The 21843-nt window shown below is 55.0% G+C and overlaps 3 protein-coding genes across 6 annotated transcripts in view; 1 reads left to right on the forward strand and 2 right to left on the reverse strand.

The window, feature by feature from the left end:
• The window catches only part of SCARF1 (scavenger receptor class F member 1), a 35391-nt gene extending 32672 nt beyond the window's left edge, over window positions 1-2719 (reverse strand). Inside the window, exon 1 of the mRNA XM_035342867.1 lies at window positions 2713-2719. The gene's annotated coding sequence lies outside the window, so the exon portion shown is untranslated. The remainder of the gene's footprint in view (window positions 1-2712) is intronic.
• TLCD2 (TLC domain containing 2) lies at window positions 6-10310 on the reverse strand. 4 transcript variants are annotated; one of them, XM_035342894.1, is made up of 6 exons: window positions 9975-10310; window positions 9583-9700; window positions 4597-5921; window positions 4037-4119; window positions 3297-3379; window positions 6-1909 (listed from the first exon to the last, which is right to left on the reverse strand). In XM_035342894.1, exons 3-6 carry the CDS (start codon window positions 4776-4778, stop codon window positions 1532-1534), a joined length of 726 nt encoding a protein of 241 aa, XP_035198785.1. In that variant the 5' UTR covers window positions 4779-5921; window positions 9583-9700; window positions 9975-10310; the 3' UTR covers window positions 6-1531. The 4 variants fall into 4 exon arrangements, with proteins under 4 accessions (XP_035198785.1, XP_035198783.1, XP_035198784.1 ...); XM_035342892.1 differs by having other exon boundaries at window positions 4597-5898; window positions 9541-9700; XM_035342893.1 differs by having other exon boundaries at window positions 9541-9700.
• A 1352-nt stretch (window positions 10311-11662) lies between these two features.
• LOC118176149 (apoptosis-inducing factor 3-like) lies at window positions 11663-19291 on the forward strand. Its single transcript, XM_035342899.1, has 18 exons — window positions 11663-11916; window positions 12125-12234; window positions 12320-12429; window positions 13098-13142; window positions 13224-13305; window positions 13440-13552; window positions 13977-14063; window positions 14412-14503; window positions 14726-14856; window positions 15427-15542; window positions 15982-16053; window positions 16387-16450; window positions 16906-16982; window positions 17064-17181; window positions 17830-17928; window positions 18360-18435; window positions 18969-19073; window positions 19193-19291. The coding sequence occupies exons 1-18, from the start codon at window positions 11783-11785 to the stop codon at window positions 19233-19235; spliced, it is 1674 nt and encodes a 557-aa protein (XP_035198790.1). The 5' UTR covers window positions 11663-11782; the 3' UTR covers window positions 19236-19291.
• The last annotated feature ends 2552 nt before the right edge of the window (window positions 19292-21843 follow it).

Raw genomic sequence — 21843 nt, forward strand, 5'->3', positions numbered from 1 at the left:
TAATATTTTGAGGTAAAAGGTTATTTGCCACGCATACAGCACAACAAATCCACTGCATTTCTGAAAACAAATACACATAACCCTGACTGGGGTAATCCTGCTCTTCTGCGTCGTGCTGGGCTGTTGGGAACAGTTCAGTGTGTGGGAATAAGTGGGAGAAAAGGAAAAGTGTGAGTGCGTGTTAAAACTTCTAATTCCTTTTTCCAGGAAAGCTTGAGGTACATGCAGAGCAAATTGCAAGGCTCCTTCTTGCATTGCTGCAACCAGCATCAGGAACGAGAGCAGCAAAGCCGTGAAATCCATGCCCTGCGTGCGAGTGCCCCGCCGCCTGCCCTATTTCACAGCAGGCACTTTCCTCACCCCGCAGGTTGTAAATGCCTGCAACCCTTTCCCAGGTGCCAGCCTGCAGAAAGCACACCCTTCCCTCGCCTCAGAGAGCTTTTGCAGGAACAGGAGAAACCATAATCCTCCTCCATAGAAAGGAGAGGGAGCAAAAATCCCTGGAGAGGTAGTCTGGGCCAGTGTAGAATATATTTTTACTCTGAAGCAAGGAGATACAGGATAGGAAGCCAGTGCTGAGCAGTGACACCCCTGGAGCAGGCTGGAATGCAGAGTCCCTTTTCCTCGCTAAGCCTCTTTCCCTTGAGCTGTGGCAGCTATTTATTAAAAACTTGTGTTAATAAGAGCTCGTGCTGTTGGGTAAAGACCATTACACTGTGCTCTGCAGCAGGACTTTTCATTCCTAATAGATGCCAAATCTGGCCCATCTGAAAACGCCTCATTATGTGCGAAGTGACCGTCACATAGCATCCTGGCACACAACTCGTGCTCTCCCACACACATTTATGGGGAATTAAAAGGTCTGGGAACAAAACAACACTGGAAAAGTTCCAGTTCTCAGGAGAAGTTCTGCTGCTCAGTTCTGCTGCTCCACTTCTCCCACCCCAGAACCTGCAGCAAGGCAGCATCTGACACGGACAGCCTAAGCCTCTCCCTCCATTACCCACCTGGGACAATCTCCTTGGGGAAGACTCATGAGTGCAGGATTTGGCTTTTACTGGCCCTGGCCTTGAGGGTGAAGCCTTGGAGCCTCTCTTGCCTGGTGCTCCCATGGGAAGTGCCAGAGACAGCACAGGGCTGAGTGCAGTGTCCCCAGGGCATTGGGATGCTGCAGGGTGCAGCTCCGAAGGGGCTGGAAACACACGGTGGTGTTTGGATGTCCAGAAGAGCAGTGGGGAAATGATGCTCCCTGCTCCCTTCTCATCTCAGCAGTGCTTTGTAGAGCTGTGAGAGCCCTTGGGGCTTCTCTGAGCAGCTCCGGGTCATCCGACCACATCATCCCAAGTGCCCCAGTGCCTGGCCCGTGAGCACGTTCTCTGCTCAGGATCCGCAGCCACAAGCCCAGAAGCTCTGTCAGTGCAGCCCCTCCAAGCAAGACACTGAAATAGCCGTGCTCACTCTCCACAGCTCTCTGCTGTCCTCATCCACGGGCTCACGGTTGCTCATCCCCCGGGGCCCACGGGGAAGGGAGCTATTTCTCCTTCTCCTGCCGCACATCCCGGCTGGACTTGAAGAAGTCACTACGCAGCAGGCGGTAGAAGAGGATGATGTTCATGGGCATCATGATTGCCATACCCACCATGCCCACAGTGTACGTTGCCAAGGGCACGAGCTGCCGGTTGAGGAGCAGCCAGCGCGTCATCCAGGCCAGCGTGGTGATGCGAAACACCACGTAGGTGCCCAGGTTGATGATGCTGTTGAGGCGGTAGCAGGTGGTGTGCACCAGGTTGGCCATGAGCAGGATCTGCCGCAGGTGGAGGAAGATGGAGTTGATCTCCACCAGTAAGGCCACGAAGGCAAAGCCCATGTATTGATGCAGCAGCACCGCGATACCAAAGCAGACAATCACCTGGGAGGAAAAAGAAGAGAGGCTGAGCCCGGGTGCTGCTTGCTCTCAGTTGCTGCAAGCCAGAGCCCTTCATGCTTGGGCACAGCGTGAAGCAGAGCTGGAAACAGTTGTCACGGCAGAGCCAAACCACTGGCCATCACTCCACTCATCTCTGCAGCGTTGCAGCCTCAGGCACGAGATAAGGTCTCTCCATCACCGCATGAAACCTGAGTGTGTGTTGTTTGTATTTTTTTTTTTTTCCCAGAAAAAGAAGAGGGAAACACTTCTATAAACCCCAGGATGAAAGAGGAAACTGAACAGGCAGACCTAACCGTGCTTTTGTGGCCTGGGGAGCGCAGCTGGTGGTGACCTAGCAGGTCGTTCTGTACACAGCGAACAACATTGGCAGGGAGGGAGAAGCCTAGCCCAGGGCTACGGCTGCTGCTGGCTCAGGGATTCTCCCCAGGACAGGCACACTGCAGGAATTAAGTGGCTTTGGTACACGAAAGCCCCGTGGCCACCTCTCAGGGAGCTCTGGGATGCCCCAAAGGGGCTGTGGGGGCTGAGTGGGTACAATCCTGCCCTGCACCCTCCCTGCCATGACAGGCTCTGCCTGTCCGTGCCCTACCATGCTCAGACCTTTCTGCAGTTTATACCCTTAATGCTGTTATTTGTATTGGCTCTCTAATAAGATTATCTGCTTGCTAAATCACTGTCTTGGCCTGAATTAGCTCTATTGTGCAGATGACCTTTTGACTCGTGAACAGTAGCCAGCAGAGCTGCACGGCTGAAAATTGCTTTCCCCAGCATGGTCCCACTGCCACCCCTCCTGTCCCCTATGCCCCGTGCCTCCCCTGCAGCCTGCTGGAAAATAGGCTCAGCTGCTCAGCTGCACGGTGCCATCCCCCTGCCCTGCAGCATGTGCAGTGCTCGGGCACCCAGACAGCAGAGGCAAGTCAGGAGAAACCCATCCTAGGTGCAGAGAGGGGCAGGGGGAGGCAGAGAGCATTGATATGAGGGCATCACGGCTGCCCGCAGCCACCCCAGCCCCATGGCCACAGCTTTGACCCGAATGAGAGCATCCCGGGGAGTGCCCAGGAGCAGGAGGTGGAAGGAGGAGATGTTTGGGGTGTGCAGCCCTTCCTGTGGCTGCTCAGGTGGCCGAGAGCCGGCAGGAGCTGAGATGCTCGCTGCTGCCAATGGAGACATGTGGTTCATGCCTGTCTGTGCCAGGGGCATGGATCAGCCCCCCCCAGAACACCAAAGGAAAGGCCGTGGCTCGGACCACTCAGGTCCCACAAGCGCCAGGGTCTGTCCCCACCTCGCCACCTCCCTCGTGATGAGCGGGGCACTCGTCAGACCCGCTGCCATCCAGCGCTGCGCCCCGGGGAGCAGCCGGCGGACTCACCACCGAGTGATGGAAGAGCAGCTCCCAGGACTGGTGAAGTTTCTGATTGCACAGCATGTCCACGAAGTCTTCCAGGAAATACCCTGGGGACAGAGAGGCTGTAAGCAAGGAATAAGGGGGGGCATGAAGGGCTGATCTGCGGGGACCCCCCAGCGTGCTCAGTACCTGACTGGCCACGAGGGCAGCACTCGGCCCCTCACCCCTGTTTCCACCCCAGGATCGGATCCCACCCCACATCCTGGCAGCCTCTAGCAGCGACAGGATTTGCTGCCACCAAACCAACCCCACGTTGGTGTTTTAGACTGTTAAATCTCCTTGCTGAGCTGTGGCAATGCCAGGAAGCCTGTGAGCACTGCCCACATAGCTGGAGACAGATCAACAAGGTGACAAGGAGGGGGACAGGCTACACACAGCCACAGGATTCAGAACTGCTGGCCTCTGTGCTAGCAAGTTTAGCATAAAGCTTTAGGGGGATCTGTGCTGACCACATATTTGGGAACTTTTAGGATTCTCCAAACCCTGGCTGTCCAACGAGGACGGTGGCGGGGAGCCTGGCGCCCAGTACCTCCCGGCTGCGGGTGCCGTGGGACAGAAAGGAGCCACTGTCTTTGCCAAGAATAAGACGATTGTCTGGGGTGCCTGAGACGTCGCTGCCCAGGACGTGGCACCATCAGGCACCGACGGGCCCCTGGAGACCCCCGGGGACAAAGCAGGGGGCAGCTCACTTCCCCCAGCCTCACCTACAGACACGGCCACCAGGCTGTGTGCCCCCGGCGGGTGCGTGCCCACCAGGTCCTCGTGCAGCCCGGGGTAGAGGTAGAACCTGCGGGGAGAGGGGCTGCGAGTGCTGGGCAGTGCCTCTGCCCCCCTGCTTCCCTTCCAGCACCCTCGGTGCCCACCTGGTGCTGCTCACCCCCCCGGCACCCTCCTGTCCCCCTTGTCCGCCCCCCACCCCCCCCGTGGCCACGCTGTCCTCCGCTCCCCCCCTCCCCAGAACCTCCCTGTCCCCTGTGACCCCAACATCCCCTTGTACCCCTCACTCCCTCCATCCCTCAGCACCCCACATGCTCCACTCCCCTAACCCCCCCCCCCCAGCACCCCATCCACCCCCTCCCCAACCCCCCCAGCATCCCCTAACACCCCAATCCCCCCTTCCACATACCCAAACCCCCTCGGTGCTTCCCCCCCCTGCACTTCAGCCCCAAGTTCCCATCGGGGTCCCCGGACATCCCGGTTGTCCCGTGTCCCCCCAAACCCCTGGGTGCCCCCCCACCCCCCTGGGTGCCCCAGTGCCGCTCACCCCAGCAGCGCCCCGCCGCCGCTGAGCACGCTGTGTGCCAACGACGTCCAGATGTTTCGCCACTTCCAGCGGTTGCGCCGAGCCGAAGGAGGCGGCGGCACCAAGCGCTCCAAGCCCCGGTTCAACAAGCGGAAAGCGGCGAAAGAACCGGCCATCAGCAGCAACCCCGCACCGACAGCCATGGGCAACCCTCAGCTCCCCATGGGGCACCCACGGGAGCTCCACGAGCGCTCCGCCTCGCCCCAACCGGCACCGCCCCGGGCACCGGCACCGCCCCGGCAGCACCGGGCACCGCCTCGCCCCGTGGCCCCGTTGTCTTGGGGCCAGCCCTGGGCATCGCGATTGTCCGGGTGGGAAGGGAAAAAGGGGGGAGATACAGCCAGCAGCGACCCCGAGGGTGCTGGGGGGCTGCGGGAACCCCCCCCTCCCGTGCTGCTGTGGGTTTCCACTTCCACGCACACGGACACGCAGGGGCTGTCCTTCCTCGCAGCACATGACTCAGGAAGAGGGAGGAATGAGAAAGGAGGCCCCTGGGGTGTGTGTCAGCTGCCTGTGGCATCCGTGCGTCGGAAACGGCTGCAGGCATGGCTGTGAAATGAGGGGCAGGGTGTCCCGACACGGCATCCTGACACCATGGGGACACCTTCCATGTCCCCCCCGAGGGCTCTTCTCCAGCTCAGTGGCACTGGGTGGCTGAACACCCCTCCTGTGTGGTGCTGTGGTCAGGGTGTTTTGCTCCAAAACGTCCCCGGTGCCTGCAGCCGGTGAGGCTCTTGCACCATTGGGCTGTGCTGGGGACACAGCCCTCACCCTGGGTACGGACCCACAGGATCTCTGCAAGCACACACCAACAGATCTGACTGCGGGTTAAGTGAGCAGGGAGGTCCAAAACCACGCTGATCCCACCATGCTTTTGTCCTCCACCCCCCTGTCCCGTGTCTGCTCCCGAGAGCAGCTCCCCGGTGTCTGGACACCCCAGCTCTGGGGACCTGGGGGAACTCAGGGTTCTGTTTCCCCAATTTCTTCAGTTCCATCCTACCACGGTGCTGCTTCTCCTGCTTGCACATCACTTGATCGCTCCCGTGTTGCTCTTTGATGTCTCCAGCAGAAGCGTGGATGCTGCCCAGACCTCGCGTCGCTCCTGCAGACGGGATGAGTCACCGTGTACACACCGATTAATGTCAGGGGCTGCCTCCTCTTTGAGGTATTAATTTGGGATGAAATCGTCTTCTCTCTCTTTGCTTGAGCAGGAACATGCGGAGCCTGAGCTCTCAGTCACTGCCCTCTCTGGGGTAATGCACGCTGAAACAGCGACAAGCGATACGCTGATGGGAGAGACATTGCAGAGGGGAGAGATTAAATCAGAGCCGAAAGAGAGGGGTGAGATGGTCCTCGCTGATAGCAAAGCAGCCGCTCATGCTGCAGAAATTTGCCTAAAAGCCAGGAAAAGCAATGTCATTTCATAGCCATTAAGTGCTGGGGAGACGTCGCCTGAAGTAATCCACAGCCCTGACTGCTGGGGGGATTATAAATAACCCCGTTTATTAGGACTGGAGGGATCACACGGGCTAATCAGTTACCGAGGGCCAAATGGAGATGATCCTGCTTCGTGTAAGAGATGCAGAGGGAAGGGTGCTCAGCCTGCACCCAGCCAGAGCCGGAGATGTGTTGGGCTGCCCAGGGCACCGGGCAGGAAAATCGTTTAGTGCCTAATTGTGCTGTAAAATGGCAGAGAGACAACTCCTGATGAAAATCATCTGTGGTGTCTTAGCCGCAGAAATCTTGACTGTCCCTTTCCGTGGAGACAGGAATAGTTAAAATGTTTCTGGGCACTGGAGAGCTTTCACCGGCCACTTCTACAGGGGAGGAATTTAAGCCATGATTAATTGAGCCTCTGCTTCGTCGGCTTAGAGCACCACCAGCAGCTGCACACTTTCTGTCTTTCGGTTACTTTTGGCCCAGATTTTACGCAACTATTCCAGGACTTGCCATTGGGCATGCTCTCCTACAATCCCGCTTTTGGGCTTTTTCTGCTTTTCCTTCCACCCCGTGCAGTGATGGCGCTAACCAGGGGACGGATTTAGGGATGGAGGGACGGTTTTAGGGGTTTTAGGGATGGAGGGGTGACAGACAGGTCCCCTGACACCAGCCCCAAATCCCCTCCGTGCCCAGGCTGCAGGGCCAGGCTCGTCCCAGGGCAGGAGGGGAGCGCTCCGGCACCGCTGCCACAAGAGGTCCCCGCACGCTCGCTGAAGAGCCGGGCAGGGCGACACGCTCGGAAAGGGCCTCTGCAGCCACACCTTATTTGGAGATATTGCCTTTTTCACCCCGTTTTCGAGAAGTTTTCCAGCAGCTCCCGAAAGGCGGCGTTGGGTGCAGGGATGCAGCCCGGTGGGTGCTCCCAGCAGGGCAGAGGCTCCCTCTGGGTGTCAGCGAGGACGTGCCTAGCCCATAACTCCATCATCCCATAACGTGCCATCCCATAACGCTGTGGGGACGCAGCTCATCCCCTAGCAGGGACTTCACAACAGCCGAGGTGTAAAGCAAAGGTGCAGCAGTGTTTTTAATAGCCTGAATAACTTTTTTCTCCCTCTCACAATTCAGCGTTTCCCTGCGGCACATCTGGGACAGATAAAACCATTTTCCCCAAAACAGCCCCGGCAGTTTGCTGATAATGGCCAACATGAACTCTGCCAGATAAACCGTGTCCTCTCCCAGATGCTGGTCCTGGATGGGGGTGCAGGTGCTTGCAGGTCACCCCACAAGGAGCTTTGGCAGCTTCACCACCCCTTACCCAGCATCGTTCTGCTCCCAAACTGCAGAACTGCTCCATCCCAAACTGCTCCATCGCTGCAGCCAGCAGATGTGGGAGCTTGTGACATGGAAAATCCTTCTGGCTAAGGTCCTGCTCCTGCTTTTGGGAAGCCTCGCTCCCTTCACCCACCTTTCTCCAGCCAGGGAGGCGGAAAGCCCATCTGCTCATCTAATGCCATGCTCACACCTCACATAGCTTGGGGAGTCCGAGATCTCAAACCAATCAAGCAGCTTGACTTCCAAATTAAATCTGTTGCCTTCTTCATCCCCCTCTAAAGCGCATCATGGCTCTGCTAGGCCATAGGAAGTCAGACGATCCAGAGAAGCTCTACTCTATATATCCGGGTTTTTATTCAGAAAGTCTGTGAACTCCGTGCTTATGAAAGGACCTACTGTGAGAAACATGCCGCACGTGGCAAAGCACGCCCAGGAGCTGCAGAGGTAGCTGTGGAGAGTGCTGAAATCAATGCAAACTCCAGCATCTGCCCCTTCCGGCTAGGAACACCTTCCTGGTTAACCACCAAACTCAGGACTTGGTGTTGCATGGCAGGGAGCTCACCTGGCTTTGCACCACAACCCATCCATGCTCCCTGCTCAAGTCTGAGAGGGGAAAGCTCTCCCTGCCCTCCCCAGGCTCTGAGCAGCCCCGCGTGCATCCTGCTGTCACCGATCCTTTCTGACACCATCCCTTGAACAACTTTGGCATCTCCTGGAAGCTCAGCTTCCTTCTTTCCTGATGGTGGAACAGCAAGACGTGGGGCCAGGTGCCTGCCGCCCAGCCTATATCCCATTCCTCGCCACGGCCTGACATGAACGCTCAGAAAGAATACATGAAACAGCAGATATATACTCTATAACCAGCGTTTATATACTCTGTAAGCAAATTGATGCCCTCTAAATATTTCATTTTCCATGTCTCCTTCCCCTGTGGGATAAACATGCTTTTTTCTATCTAGTTTACCATGCTGAAGCTTAAGTCATTTCTGACAGGTATTGATGTGCTTGCTGGCTACATTATGAGGTATTTATGACCCCGTGCTTTCTGCAATTCAGACAGGTTCAGAATGAGCCTTGAAAGGTGGAAGTACATCTCAGAGCCCTACACCCCTCTGTGTAGCTCTGCTTGTTGCTGAGCCCACATGATTGCTCCTGCATTACAAATAGAAGTACTGGAGCTTCACAGCTCCTGCTGCTGCTGGCTCCGCAGCTGGGCACAGGGTAGGTTCCCTCCTGAATTCTCTCATTATTAATATCACAAACCAAGCTGTTCTGAGAGCGGTGTCCCATTAATCATCTTAGCTCTGCTGCTTTCTTCACTTCGCTTCCTCTTCCTGCGCCTGAGCATTCTTCAGCGACGCTGGGCTCTGTGCAATGCACTGCTAAAATCTACAGCTCTGCCAAGGCAGGGAGGGAACAACCTGAGCAAGCTGGGGGCAAGGACACATCTGCACAGCCACAGCTGCATTACAGCAGGACAGAACGTGCTGCACTGGCTGAGGGTGGTAGGGGCTTGAAAGCAGAGTGTGTCCCCCCCCCCCCCCCCCCATTACATTTTTACCTGGGCTTGAATATTGCAGACTGCTGGCAACACTGGATAGACATAATAAAAGTGAGGATATCTAATAAAGAGCAAGGACAGCTTGCTGGGGTTGTCCTAGGACCGTTGATGACCACCTGAGCTCTGCTCACGTTTCAGGGCACTGCATCATTTCTGTCTCTCTTCATTTCTACCTCCGATCCTGCTGCTTTTTACAAGCAAAGGTCTTCACCATGCTGAGCATCCAGCTCTGCATTACCTAGCAAAGGACCAAAAGATGCTTACAGAGCATCTTGCTGAAAACCTGCCTCTGCTAGCATCCCATTCCCTGAACCCCTCAAGGGCCTGTTGCATGTTCCTAGGTGTGAGCTGTCAGAGCATCATGCAGCATCCCGCAGCAAACCCAAACCTCCTCCTTACACTCAAAGCCCTTCCTAACTTTCAGAACAGGGTGGGATCCCTTTACCATCACCTTTGCTCATCAGACGGGCATCAGTGGGGATTTTGTTTTGCAAAAGTCCTTCCCGGGATGCTGGGCTGCATCCCACAACTGGATCGGACTCAGCCACCCAAAGCACAGCAGCGGTTCCTACCTAGCTCCCACCAAAGCCTCGCACCACTGCTTGCCTTTGTACCTTCCACTTTGCTGGTGCACTGCAGCTTTCATCCCCGAGCAAACGCTTTCCAGCAATTTCTGCTGAGTCAGAGAATGCCTCCACAAGGGCTGCTGCTTCTCCACGTGGGAATGCGCTCCTAGGGAATAATTACAGAGAGTTTAAACAGGGACGTGCAGTAGCCAAATTGCTTCACACTCAGGCGCCGGGCCAGCAAGGCAAAACCCAAAGCTGCTTGTTAGCACTGTAAGAAAATACTCTGCACCTGCGCCCACTGTGGGCGTACACCACCCGTGGGCTAAGAGCACTGCTGGCATCACAGCGTCCCAGGGCTGAAACGAGTGCTTACAGCTCGCGTACAGCTCCATGGGTCCAACAAAGTGAGCCACTGCAGGCAGCGAGCGTACACTTACTGAGCATCCATGTCCGTGTCCTCTTCTTTCTGCCATGCCCACAATGGGGATTGGGAAAGAGTTTTAATTCCCCTCTGATGCTGGATTTCAGAGCATGCTGCACGGCAGAAAGCTGCTCCCCAGCGCTCTGCTTCCGCAAGAGGAATGATGGCAACATGCTGCTAGGGACTTGTCCCCACTCTAAATTTTGAGACGTATTTAAAGGTTTTGAAACATCTTGACTGTGAAATAGAGATAAGAACTGGAGTAGACACAAATAGTGTAGGCGTCACTCCCATTTTTTGCAACTCCCACCCTCCTGCAAAAATAGCACAGTCAGCAGCATGCCACCCTGTGCAATCCACACGGACACGGCAGCGGTGGGACTGGGTGCCTGGACGTCCACAGACTGAAATGTACTCATGCAGGAACAGAGCAGGAACATGGGACATTTGCAGAGATGTTGAACACTTTGTGTTCCCTTAAAATCAATGGGAGATAGAAAGGACCTGCCTTCAAACAAACAAACACTGTTTAATTAATTTTAAAGGTTGTAGAAATGTATAAGTAGTAGTATCCAAAGTGTGGCAAAAATACCATGTGCTGAGCTAGAGCACTTCCCATCAAGAAAGAGCAGAGGTATCTGCATTGACTCAGTTTCTGTTTCTGAACTGCATCTCACATGACGCACCTAGCTTCCAAACCACACCTTCCCTATAATTCATAAGTGCCCTTAATTCTTTTGCAAGCAGTTTCTAAATCTGAATTAAAAAATAAATAATAAATAAAAAAAGAAAACAAACAACGTTAATGAAGCATGGAGCGATTGCAGAAATCAGATAAGCTGTGTCCCTGCTGCCGCCGGCCAACTGGGAACGTTGTGCAAGGCTGGGAGAGCATCGCCCAGCGTGGGCTGGGGGCAGCTGGGTTTGGGGAGAGACTTACAGACGGGGAAGGGACTCACAGACGGTGGTGGCAGCTTTCGACAGGGGCAAACATTGAGTCCCTGCAGCAGCACCGTGTGAGTATCCGTTGAAGCCTTTCCTTGGGGTCGGGGTGGTAATGTGGAAATTTCCCAATGTCTTGGTGTTGGCGGTGAAATTGCTGCCATATATTGCGTGCCTGCTACTTGAAATGTGCCCCACATTTCCCCTCCGTCTCCATTTTTTCCTCTATTTTTTTCCTCCAAAATGGAGAGAAAAAACTCTAAACATGCAGCAGACTTTCTTCTAAGCTAAAGCAGGGGCAAACTTCTTGACTGTTAAAGCAGGGGCAGCACTAAGAACCAAGTTTTTCAGCTCCTTTTTAGACTGGGAGACACTTTGGACAGGGATTGTTGCCTTCTTATTTTTATTTTTTTTCTACAATTAGTGCAAATACTATCTCAGCACCAGCACTGAAGAGGTTTCAGAGGTACTGAGGCAACTCTGCAGACCCCAGGCCAGAGCATCTGCAGGCTGCATCAGCAGCATCTTGCCCTGACTCAACTATCGCAAATGATTTTCAATAATTTTATTTGTTTATGACACAACTATTGTGAATCATGCTTGCTAGCTTGCTTGCCCTGTGCTTGAGCTCAGTTTAATGGGATGCAGGCTGTCATCTGAAAATGAGAATTGGGTTAAGTCAGTGAAAAAAATATCAAAGGAATGGGCTTTGGGTTTGGAGATGAAATAAATAAAAAATGGGGAAATGCGTGTTTTCTGCCAGTCATGGCTCTTTTTTTTTTTTTTTTTTTTTCTGCTGCACCATGAGTGTGGGACCCCTCAAGCAGCAGTAGCCCTACTTTTTGTTGTGGGATTTTGCTGTGATGGCACAAATGTGCCTCGATGCTCTTGCCTTCAGGGGAGACAGCAAGGACAGACGCCAACCCCTTCCGCCACTCACCCATGGCCACCGGCACGGATGGCGATGACACCGTCACCGCCGAGGTCTGCAATGAAGCCGACATCGGGGATGGAGAGTGAGTACCCTGGGGGGAAGCTGAAGCCCAGCCTGCCGCCATGAGCCATGCAGGCCGCAGGGCTGGCATTGCCACCACAATGGCTGCCATGCTGGAGGCAGCCATGTTGGTGGCCGCCATGTTGGTGGTTGAGGGAGCGCCACGATGGCCATCAGGGGCTGAGCCCTGGCTCCTTGCCACAGCACCCGCCTCTCTGCCTCTCCTGCAGGCTCTGTGAGGTGATGGTGGCTGGCCACCCGGTGCTGCTGGTGAGGAACAAGAAGGAGTTCAGCGCCCTGGGCAGTAGGTGCCCACACTACGGTGCCCCACTCAGCAAAGGTAACGCTTGTGCTGGGTGGTGGGGAGAAGCCATGCCGCGGAGGCTGGCTGTCACCAGACAGTTGTGGGGGCTTTTCTATTGCAGGGGTCTTGAGGGGGCACAGGCTGCGCTGCCCCTGGCATGGAGCCTGCTTTAACATCAAAACAGGAGATATTGAGGAATACCCTTCTCTGGACTGTCTTCCCTGCTTTAAGGTGACGTGTCATCCTCCCAGCTTGGTCTATGTCCTCTGTGCTACCCACAAGTTCCTGACACTGACCATGGCTCCGTGGTCCCCGTCACACAGAGCTACACATAGGATGATTTCCTGGGATCATGTAACTCTCTGTCCTAAAGCTCCTTTCAATCAAAGTGATGCCATACATCCCGGTATCCTTCACAGCCAGCACAGCTTGTTTTTGGAAAGGAAAAAAATGATCTACACCTCTTCCTGAGTGCCCCTGGTTAGAAGAGAAAAGCTCATGAGCTCCCCAGCATCAACAGGTGCTCACTTGGCATTCAGGATCCCTATGGGTCACTCTTGGTGTGTCAGATATGGTTGTCCTCCAACATTCAGCTCAACGGAGCAAGTCCATGAACTCCTGTTGACATTGATCCTCCCTCCTTAGAGCTGGACTCCATTATCCAGATTTGTCCTACAGGTCCCCAACTTTGCCTCCTAGACCCTTTCTCATCCAGGCCCCAGACTGCTGGACAGCCCACTGTTAGCAGGATCCCCATTAACAGCAGCCCTAGGACAGACCCCTGCCCAAGCCCTTAAGTCACCATGGGGCCAGAAAGCATGGTGCAGCAAACCCACGAGTGCAGTGCTTAAATACTCTCCTTTTTTTTTTTTTTTTTTTTTTTTTTTTAATCCCTTCAGGTAACAGTGGAAAAAGGAAAGGTGTTTGTTACAGCAAAAAAGAAGGTACTGACCTTACCTGCTGCCACTAAGCACAATCAGCACCTTGAGCTAGGTACAATTTCATTATTTCTCACTTTATTCTAGGATCTTGAAAGCAGCGTGAGGGTGAAGGACACAAGCAAACGGTGTCCTCTCAACCGGACCACAGTGCTGCTCCTTGGGGGAGGTAAGTGAAGTGGTTTGTACCATGCCCTCCCCACATATACCATGAGCTGCCAGTCTTGTCTCTGGGGAGGAGCTGCCTTCTTCCTCTTGCTCCATAGTGATGTGTAATAGGGCTGAGATGAGCTTCTCTTGTAGGTGTGGCTGCCCTGGTCTGTGCTGAGACACTTCGCCAAGAGGGCTTTACTGGCAGGATAATCATGGCCACCAAGGAGAAACATGCTCCATATGACAAGTCCAGACTGATCAAGGTTTGTCTGTGAGAAGAGCAAGACCATGCCCGGGTACTATATGTGAATTAGGGGCATGGCCCACACTCATCACCAGGCTGAACGATCAAATGATCCATTCTAGCAGGGCAGCAGGAGTGCTGTGAGGCAAGGAAAAGGGCTATAATTTCCAGCTAATGTTTCACTTTTTTCTCCCAGAAACTCTTTGATCAGAGCCTACCACAGACTAGTGGTTTTATCCCCTTTGGCTGAGTTCTTCGCACTAGAAGATGAGTGGATATTTTTTGAGGGGGTACAGGAAAATGAGAGGGATGGGGCAATACTAGCAGCTGTGATTTACTAGTGCAGAATTTGCCTCTTTTGCAAACTTTGTTCCTAGTAAACACTGCAAGAGTACTGCTGGCTGTAAGAAGTGCTTTGTGTCATATTTCTGCTTTGTTTCCAGGAAATGACCATGAAAGCTGAGGACCTCTACCTGAGAAAACCTGAATTCCTCAGTGCTCGCGACATAGAGCTCTGGACAGAGAAAGAGGTGCAAGAGCAGCTGAGATCAATCTTGTGGGTGGCTCTGTTCCTGCCATGGGGAGGGGAAGCCCACACTTCCAGGCATAGTGCTACATTTCCAGAATGTGGGGCTCTGCTTAGGTACACGTTATCTTCTGGGACAGTGCTTCAAGGCCAGTGCCAGGGACTGTGTGCATGCTGGAATGCTGTCACAGAAGATAAGGTGCTCCTGAAGCCTAGCACCTATGGGAACTAAAAAACTCCCCAGCATTACCTGGGTGTCTAGAAATAGGACAGGCAGGTAGAAGGGACCGATGTGTCGGGACAACAGTGGACCAGAGGTGCCTTCCTGATCTTTACCTCCTTTGTTCTGCAGGCAGTGTCAGTGGATTTCCAGAAGCAGAAGGTCCACTTCAAGGATGGATCCTCTCAGAAGTACAATCAGCTGCTCATTGCAACAGGCAGCCAGTGAGTATATTTGCTGCATGCAAAATTTTTGCCAGAACAAGATGTGTCAATGCTGGGAGCTTGGAGCTCTTCTAGAGACATGTGGAAGGGAGGGGGTATGAGATGACATAGGACAAGAAGGGATCAGATGGCCAAGAGACTGCATGAGTTTGTGTGCTCCCCCCCTTACCCTTCCAGCTTCATTTATGATCATGAGACATACATGGATTTTCTCTCTCTCAGCTCCAGCTTCCTCAAAGTCCCAGGTGCAGACCTGCAGAATGTATGTCATCTCCAAACCCCAGAAGACTCTAGCAAGATCTTAGAGCTGGCAGCTGGGAGGAATGTGGTGGTTGTAGGAGCTTCATTCATAGGTAAGAGGCTGGAGTGACAATCAGGTCATGGAAGAGGGGGTTTTGAAACCCACTGCTGCTGTGTGTGCAGATTGCCTGGGGCCCTCCGGGAAGGGATAGCCCTTCACTGCCTGTCTTGTCACCAGAGTCCTATAGCTGGGGGTGTGTGAGTTACACAACACAACAACCCTTACCTCTGATAGTCAGAAACTGAGCTATCCAGGTCTGGGAAGTGTATACAGAGGGAGATGTGCCCTGTGAAAAGGTCACTGTCCTTCAGAGGAGCAGGACTTCCCCAAAGCATTGGGAAAGTGAGGGGGTAAGGCACAGAAAATGAGCTATTTGGTACAGAACCAGCTGTGCTTTGTATTTCCTAATATCTGGGTCCATAGAGCAAGAGAACAAAGAATACGGGAGGTGGGGAGGGTGAGGTGTTAAATACATCAGCCCAGAAATGCAGAGAAGAGCAGTTAAACATTGGCAATACATCAGATTTTTTCTCTTCATCTGGAAGAGGAAAAGATTTCCAAGGAGGAGAGTGCAGGTTCCTGCTTGCAGCAGACTTACCTTGGACATGCCCTTCACTTGCAGGAATGGAGGCAGCTGCCTTCCTCTCAGACAAGGCTGCTGCTGTCTCAGTGGTGGAAAAAGATGAGTTCCCTTTCCAGAAAACGCTGGGTCCTCAGGTCGGAGGCGTTTGCATGAAGGTTAGGAAAATCCTGATTTCTAGGATGGAGAACGTGCTATCTAAACAGCCTTGTTATTCACGACAAGCTAGGAAATCTAGCCTTTGCTCTGAGTCACAGCCCTGCGTGCCTAGCCGCCCTTCTGACAGCTCACTGAGGGAGCTGTGCACACATGGCTGGCCCCAGCCTCTCACACACACCTCACATTTCCCAGCTCATCTCCATCCCCAAGCCCCATCTCATGCCAGGCCCACCTCACGCACTGGTCCTGACTGGGAGAGCAGAGCAAAGCCAGGCTTCCAGCACGCCGTGTGCCAGCTGGGGAAGCAAATGAAACCTCTCTGCTGCCTGGAGCAGCAGCTAAGCTGCCTGCCTGCCTGGGTTTTGGCTGGATGCTGCTGCTTTTACCAGCCTGGAATTTCCTAGTGAATACTCAAACTAGCTTCCTTTTCCTTTTCAGATGCTGCAAAATAAAGGGGTGAAGTTTTACACGAAAACAGAACTCTGTGAGCTGAAAGGGAAGGATGGAAAGGTCAGCCATGCTGTTGGGATCCCTGAACTGCTAATTTTAGCCTCTCCCCCCTCAACTGAGGTGTATCCCAGTGCCTATGTCTAGGCTTTCTCATCCCATGTCTAGGCCCTCGTGTTTCTTTTCATTAAGCACAACTCTAGGCTCAAAGGGTACCAGTATGCCATCAGGGGCAACAACTTGATTTTCTGTTATATTCCTGGCAACACACATTAGCTGGACAAGGTGATCTGAGCCCGTGGAAAAGAAAAGACAGCACAGAACGAGGCAGCAAGGAGGCTGTGGGAATTAGGACAGTTTTTAACTCTTTGTTAATGATTTTGGCTCCTTTCCTAGGTCACAGAGGCCATTATTGCCAGTGGAGAAAAACTACCTGCAGACGTGGTGGTGCTGGGAATAGGTAAGCAACCCCAGCTGGGAGAGGGAGGCAGGTTTGGAAATGGGGAGAACAGCCAGCAAATCCCAGTCCCTCCCCAGGACACCATTCCCCGCAGTCTCTTTCCCACTCTGCCATCATCCAAACCTTCCTTTTGGCCCCAGTCACCTGAAGAAAGTCAGCAGCCCATGAGTAATCACTCAGCAGGAGGAAAGGAGCTACTTACGGTCTCGGTGTGACTTTGGCATGCTTGTTGAGCTCCGTAGGTCACTGCTGTGTTATCAGAGCGTGCTTTGTTTTGGGGGCTGGTTTTATTGTTGCTGGGTTAGGTCAGCACCAGCCCAACTGCTGGTCACTGCCATGAGCGGCTCTGGTCTGAGCAGGCACCAAAGGCACGTGCTCGCTGTAGGGCCACAGCCAAGTTTCCTCCCTGCTTTTGCAGACCTTTGCTGCATTTGTCCTTGCTCCTCTCCCTGCAGGGGCATTTCCCAACTCTGCATTTCTGAAGGGCACCGCCATCACCAGAGACAGCAGCGGTGCCATCCTGGTGGATCTGGTAAGTGCCACCTGAGTATCCATGGTCTGCACTGAATCCCTTAGCCATCATCATCGCACTAATTGTTTTTTGTCCCATTAGAGGATGCAAACCAACATCCCCAACGTCTTTGCTGCGGGGGACGTGGTCTCCTTTCCTGTAGCGCTGCTCAACGGGGAGCGTTCCAGCATCCATCACCAACAGGTGGCCGAGGCCCACGGTGAGACAGTGCGGCACCATGCTTTCCAGCTCCCCTCAGAAACGGGTACCGAGGAAATAGAATCAGAGAAACAGTAAGGTTGGAAAAGATCTTCAAGATCATCTGGTCCAACCATCCCCTTACTACCACTGTCACCCACTAAACCATGTCCCCAAGCACCACTTCCAACCTCTCCTTGAACACCTCGGGGATGGTGACCCTACCACCTCCCTGGGCAACCCGTCCCAGTGCCTGACTGCTCTTTCTGAGAAGAAATGAGGCAGAAGGGACAGCAAGATAACAGGATGTAAGGGGCACTGCCTGCCAGCTACCCAGGCTAAATCTGGGCAGAAAGGGTCTGTGGCCCACACAGAAGCCCAGCTTAGCTAGGCAGCGCTGCAGGTACGCTGATCAGAGAGCAGGAGTCTGGCTCTTCAGAAACGGCTTACACAAAGACAGTCCTGGGGTGAAGGAGGAGAAAAATACCACTTCAGGCACTTTCTGGCCCATTCTTCGGTGAGTCCAGACACAATGCAGCTGCACATCAGCTCTTAGCAGGAATGATTGAGGCCCCAAGAAGCCAGAGCAGAACGTGGTGCTGAGATGAGCAGGCTTCTTCTCAAGGCACCTACAAGAAACAAAAATATTTACTCTGCTGGTCCACCCCAGGTTCCGTTGCTGCCTTTAACATGCTGAAGAAACAGAAGGAGTTGCACACTGTCCCCTTCTTCTGGACCACAATGCTTGGGAAAAGCATCCACTACACAGGTAGGATGGGGCAGAGAGATGTGAGGGGCTGAAATGCTACCTAGTGGAGCTGCTCATCCACCGGCTGGGCCCAGAGCTTGTAAACACACAGCCCTTATCCAGGCTGCAGCAAGGGGCAGCTGTAATTTACCTGAAACAGCTCAAGCTTTGGAGTAGTGGGGTTAGGAATCCCGTCTGAGCTCTGTGCCAACAGGTTACACAGAGCTCTTGGGTTTTGCTGGTCTCCAGTGGCTTGGAGGTCACGAAGGAGGAAGATTTTCCCTGTCCAAGTCATGCAGGGTCTTGGGGTCATGACTCTGGGTCGGTTCTGCCTGACCAGAGCCTCCACGCCTGCTCCTGTGCTCCTTCCTGCACTGGTGGTGGCACTGCGGTGGGGTGGGCGGCAGCGGCTGCCCCAGGGCTCCCTGACCAGCTGCAGCGATCTCCTGCAGGCTGCGGGAAGGGATTCACAGACACCGTGGTGAAGGGCAGCTTGGAGCAGCAGAAGTTCCTGATTTTTTACATCAGGTGAGTGAATCCCCAGCCAGCCTGTGCCCCGACACGGCGGTGCTCTGGAAACATGGCGCTGTCCTCTCCCTCACGGCCTGCAGAGCCTCCCGCAGTGGGGACGTGGCTGCACGTCACCCTCCCGTGGCTGCGTGCTGCAGGCAGCTGCCAGCCTGCGAACCAGCAGGGAGAAGATTTCAGAGCAAAACAAGCAGGGCAGGCATGGAGAAGAGGCTGAGCTTCCAGCACCTTCCACGGGAGATCCGACACAAGCCACGCTGCCCCGTAACCGAAATGGGAAAAGGCAGCACTGGGATGGAGACATCAGCCAGGCAGAGAGCCTGGGACACGTCCCCTCTCCTTCTACCCCCAGACTCGGTGCCCAGCCCCAGCAGCACCCAGGAGATCAGCCGCAAGGCCTCGGGCACCCCATGGCACCGGCCACCCTGCCCTGAGCCTCCTGAAACACATCTGGCCTCGGGGTGGCAGGGGGATGCTGCCCCGCTGAGTTATTTGCGCTGAGGAGATCCACGTCCTTCTGCTTTCTCTTTCAGGGATGGTTTCGTGACTGCAGCTGCCAGCCTGAACTGTGACCCCATGGTGTCTCTGATTGCAGAAGTTTTATACTCGGGGAAACAAATCTCTAAAGAAGAAGCAGAGTAAGTGGCACCCCGAGCAGCCCGGCTCTGCGCTGCCTTCCCTGTGACAGCAGAGAGCCCCTCGAGACACAAAGCTGAGGGGAGTTACTGCCAATCCCCAACGTGCCTCTCATTTGCAGGGCCTGTGATATCAACAAAATACCCCTGCTGACAGAAACCTGAGCTTCGTACATGCACGAGGGGCACGGCATCAACCAAGGGTTACAGCCAAACCCTCTTCCATCCTAGCGCAAGAGAAATAAAGCAGAAGTGGGTCTGGTGCCTGCATTTTGTGTTTGCAGACAGCCCTTGGCTGCTCTTCACGTGCTGGGGCAAAACAGAGCCGCACTTTCCCCTCTCTTCTAGCTGGGCTGGCTGAGAGGAGGCTGCCCACGTGCTGGGATCCAAGCAAGCAGCAGAGACCACACGTTCCCAGATCCACCAGCTCCAGCAGCCCCTCCTGCTCCTCCGGCTCGCTGCTGGCAGGGAGCTTTCACTGAGCACACCGGTCATGCTGACCTTCTGCTTTGCAAAAGCACATTTTCCCAGCGAGGGAAGCTCCGACTGAGGCAAGCTGCTCCCACAGCTGGGAAGCAGAGAGTCAGCGCGCAGGAACTCACGCCAAATACCTTACCCCTAAGGACAGAGGGCTGTGAGCCGACCTTTGAGTGAGCAGCACCTGCTGGCATTGCTACAGAGGGCTTGAATATTGCATTAGCTGCCGCAGCGAGCGCTTCCCACCCCCTCGCAGCAGCCAGCCCCTGGCAGAGAAACCCCAGCCCCGCGTGGCATCCCCACGCCCGCCGTGTCCGCGAGCGCTGGAGGAGGTGGGCAGATGCTGCAGGAAACGCACGGCCTCGGTGCCGGAGGAAAGAGTTGCTAGATTTTGCAAGGCAGCAGCAAGCAAGCCCGTGCTTTCTACAGGAAGCACTGCACTTACTCACCGGTCACATGGCGCTTCGCAGGAGGAAGGGTAAGCCCTGAGAATCTAGCAAGTTCCCGCAGGGACACTTTGTCAGCCTGAAATCCCTCTGTTTTTACATTAAATGCGGGTTAACCGTAGCAGGGCCGAGCCCGTTTGCTCAGCAGGTGAGATGCTGTAATGCCATTTTTGTGTTAAATTGTGTTAAACACCCAAACTCGCACTCCGGCACCTCCCGACTTAGAAAGCTGACCTGAAATTACAGTGGTTTTACCTTCCTGACCTCAGGGGGCTCGGTGCTGCTGCTGCTCAGGGCCCTTCTCTACCCCGAAACAGCCACAGCTTCCCAGGGAAAGAGCTGGATTTCGGTAGGGCACATCAGTCCTCCACGGTGATGGGAGGAAGCAGCCAAGCCAAGCGCTCACCGTGTGCCGAGACGCCCTGCTGCAACGTGTAGGAGGGGGGGCACAGCCCAGCAGCTTCTCCTCCTTGCCCTCGGGCTGCCCTGAAATACTCACACCATTTGTTTTGCCCCCCTCGGCGCGCTCCGGGGTGTGCTGAGCAGGTGCCAGCTCTTTGGGATGAGCTTGAAGCAGCTGGGGTGGAAGAGGCCCAGCTCGCTTCAGGCCAGAGGTGTGCTTCCATCCCCACCCAAGGGTGCTCAGCCACCCTGTCGTCTCCCAGGGACACTGACCCCAAAGAAACTCAGCTTCTTGTAGCCACCACCAAGCACACACCGAGCCCAGCAGCTTTTAATCAGAACGAAGGATGCCGTGACAACAGATTTTTTCCTGCTTCGGTGCCAAAATTCGGTGGCGGCCCTGCTGTGGGCACCCAGCCTGTTGAAACTGCGCAGCCTTATTTCAGCACAAGGCCATTTCCCCTTGGCACAGGTGCTCAGCACCCTGCTCCGCCCCAGCAGCCCCGTACCCTGCGGGAGAGGCCACCTCCAGCAGCGCTGAGCCTCCCAGGAGCCCACGCTGGGCTCACCCGTGGACATTTCACCCAGCACCGAGGCACGGGGTGAGATACCCTGGGGAAAGGGTGAATGGGGAGCTGCGTAAGGCCAAAGGAGAGTCTCCATTGCCACAGAGCAGCTTCCAGGTCCCCTTCAGGGGCTCTTTTCCCCCTATTTCCAACAGGGAAGCAGAGCCTGGACTGATGAACCCAGAAGGTTTCATCCAGACCCCTCCTGGGCTTCCACCCCGACTCTGCACGCAGCTCGGGCAGGGAGGGCACAGCACAGCAGTGCCCATCCTGCACCCCAAACACCTGAGGCCCCGGTGCTGCCCCTGGGCACCGAGCCCCGGGGTGGCCATTCCTGAGCAGCCATCTGGGGCCGTGCGTGACTCGGCCCTGAGTCAGCCGCTCCGCGCAGCCCGGCCCCCGGCACACCCAGCCACGAAAGGGCAGCGTGAGCCAGCTCCAGCCCGCTGCCGGGCTTTTTGCGAGGGTAATCTCGCTGCCGTGCCACTCCTACGGCATGACACCGCAGGTCAGCCCCGTGTGGCATCAGCCAGGGACAACTCCGATGCCACCACCCCTCCCCGCCACCCCACGGGGACAGCTCCTGGTCCTCAGCTGCCACCAGGCAGAGCCTGGGCGTCCCGCAGGTAACAAGCATCCTTACAAACGAGCTGTTGAGGAAAACACAGAGTTTAATGTCTCTTCCCAAGCCTTCTCCAGCCGTCCCAGTTAAACACCACCCCAGCGGCAGGCGGGGACCCCGCTCCCCGTTTCACAGCCCCGCGGTTCCCTCCAGCCACGGCTCCGCCTGGATGCTGCAAGGCGCGCTCTTCGTCCCCGCCCTCCTCATCCTCGGCTCTCAGCGGGGTGAATCCACAGGACGCCGCCGATTTTCCTCCTCCC

This window comes from Oxyura jamaicensis, chromosome 19 (genome assembly GCF_011077185.1).
Source record: "Oxyura jamaicensis isolate SHBP4307 breed ruddy duck chromosome 19, BPBGC_Ojam_1.0, whole genome shotgun sequence".
NCBI lineage: Eukaryota > Metazoa > Chordata > Aves > Anseriformes > Anatidae > Oxyura > Oxyura jamaicensis.

Coding starts and splice junctions, on each gene's coding strand:
- LOC118176149 (XM_035342899.1), top strand. CDS start 11,783: ATGCTCTTGCCTTCAGGGGAGACAGCAAGGACAGACGCCAACCCCTTC. Junction 13,306..13,439: donor AGTGCTGCTCCTTGGGGGAG/GTAAGTGAAGTG, acceptor CTTCTCTTGTAG/GTGTGGCTGCCCTGGTCTGT. Junction 16,451..16,905: donor CGTGGTGGTGCTGGGAATAG/GTAAGCAACCCC, acceptor CTCTCCCTGCAG/GGGCATTTCCCAACTCTGCA.
- TLCD2 (XM_035342894.1), bottom strand. CDS start 4,778: ATGGCTGTCGGTGCGGGGTTGCTGCTGATGGCCGGTTCTTTCGCCGCT. Junction 4,120..4,596: donor GGCGGCGGGGCGCTGCTGGG/GTGAGCGGCACT, acceptor CTCTCCCCGCAG/GTTCTACCTCTACCCCGGGC. Junction 3,380..4,036: donor CCTGGTGGCCGTGTCTGTAG/GTGAGGCTGGGG, acceptor CTCTGTCCCCAG/GGTATTTCCTGGAAGACTTC.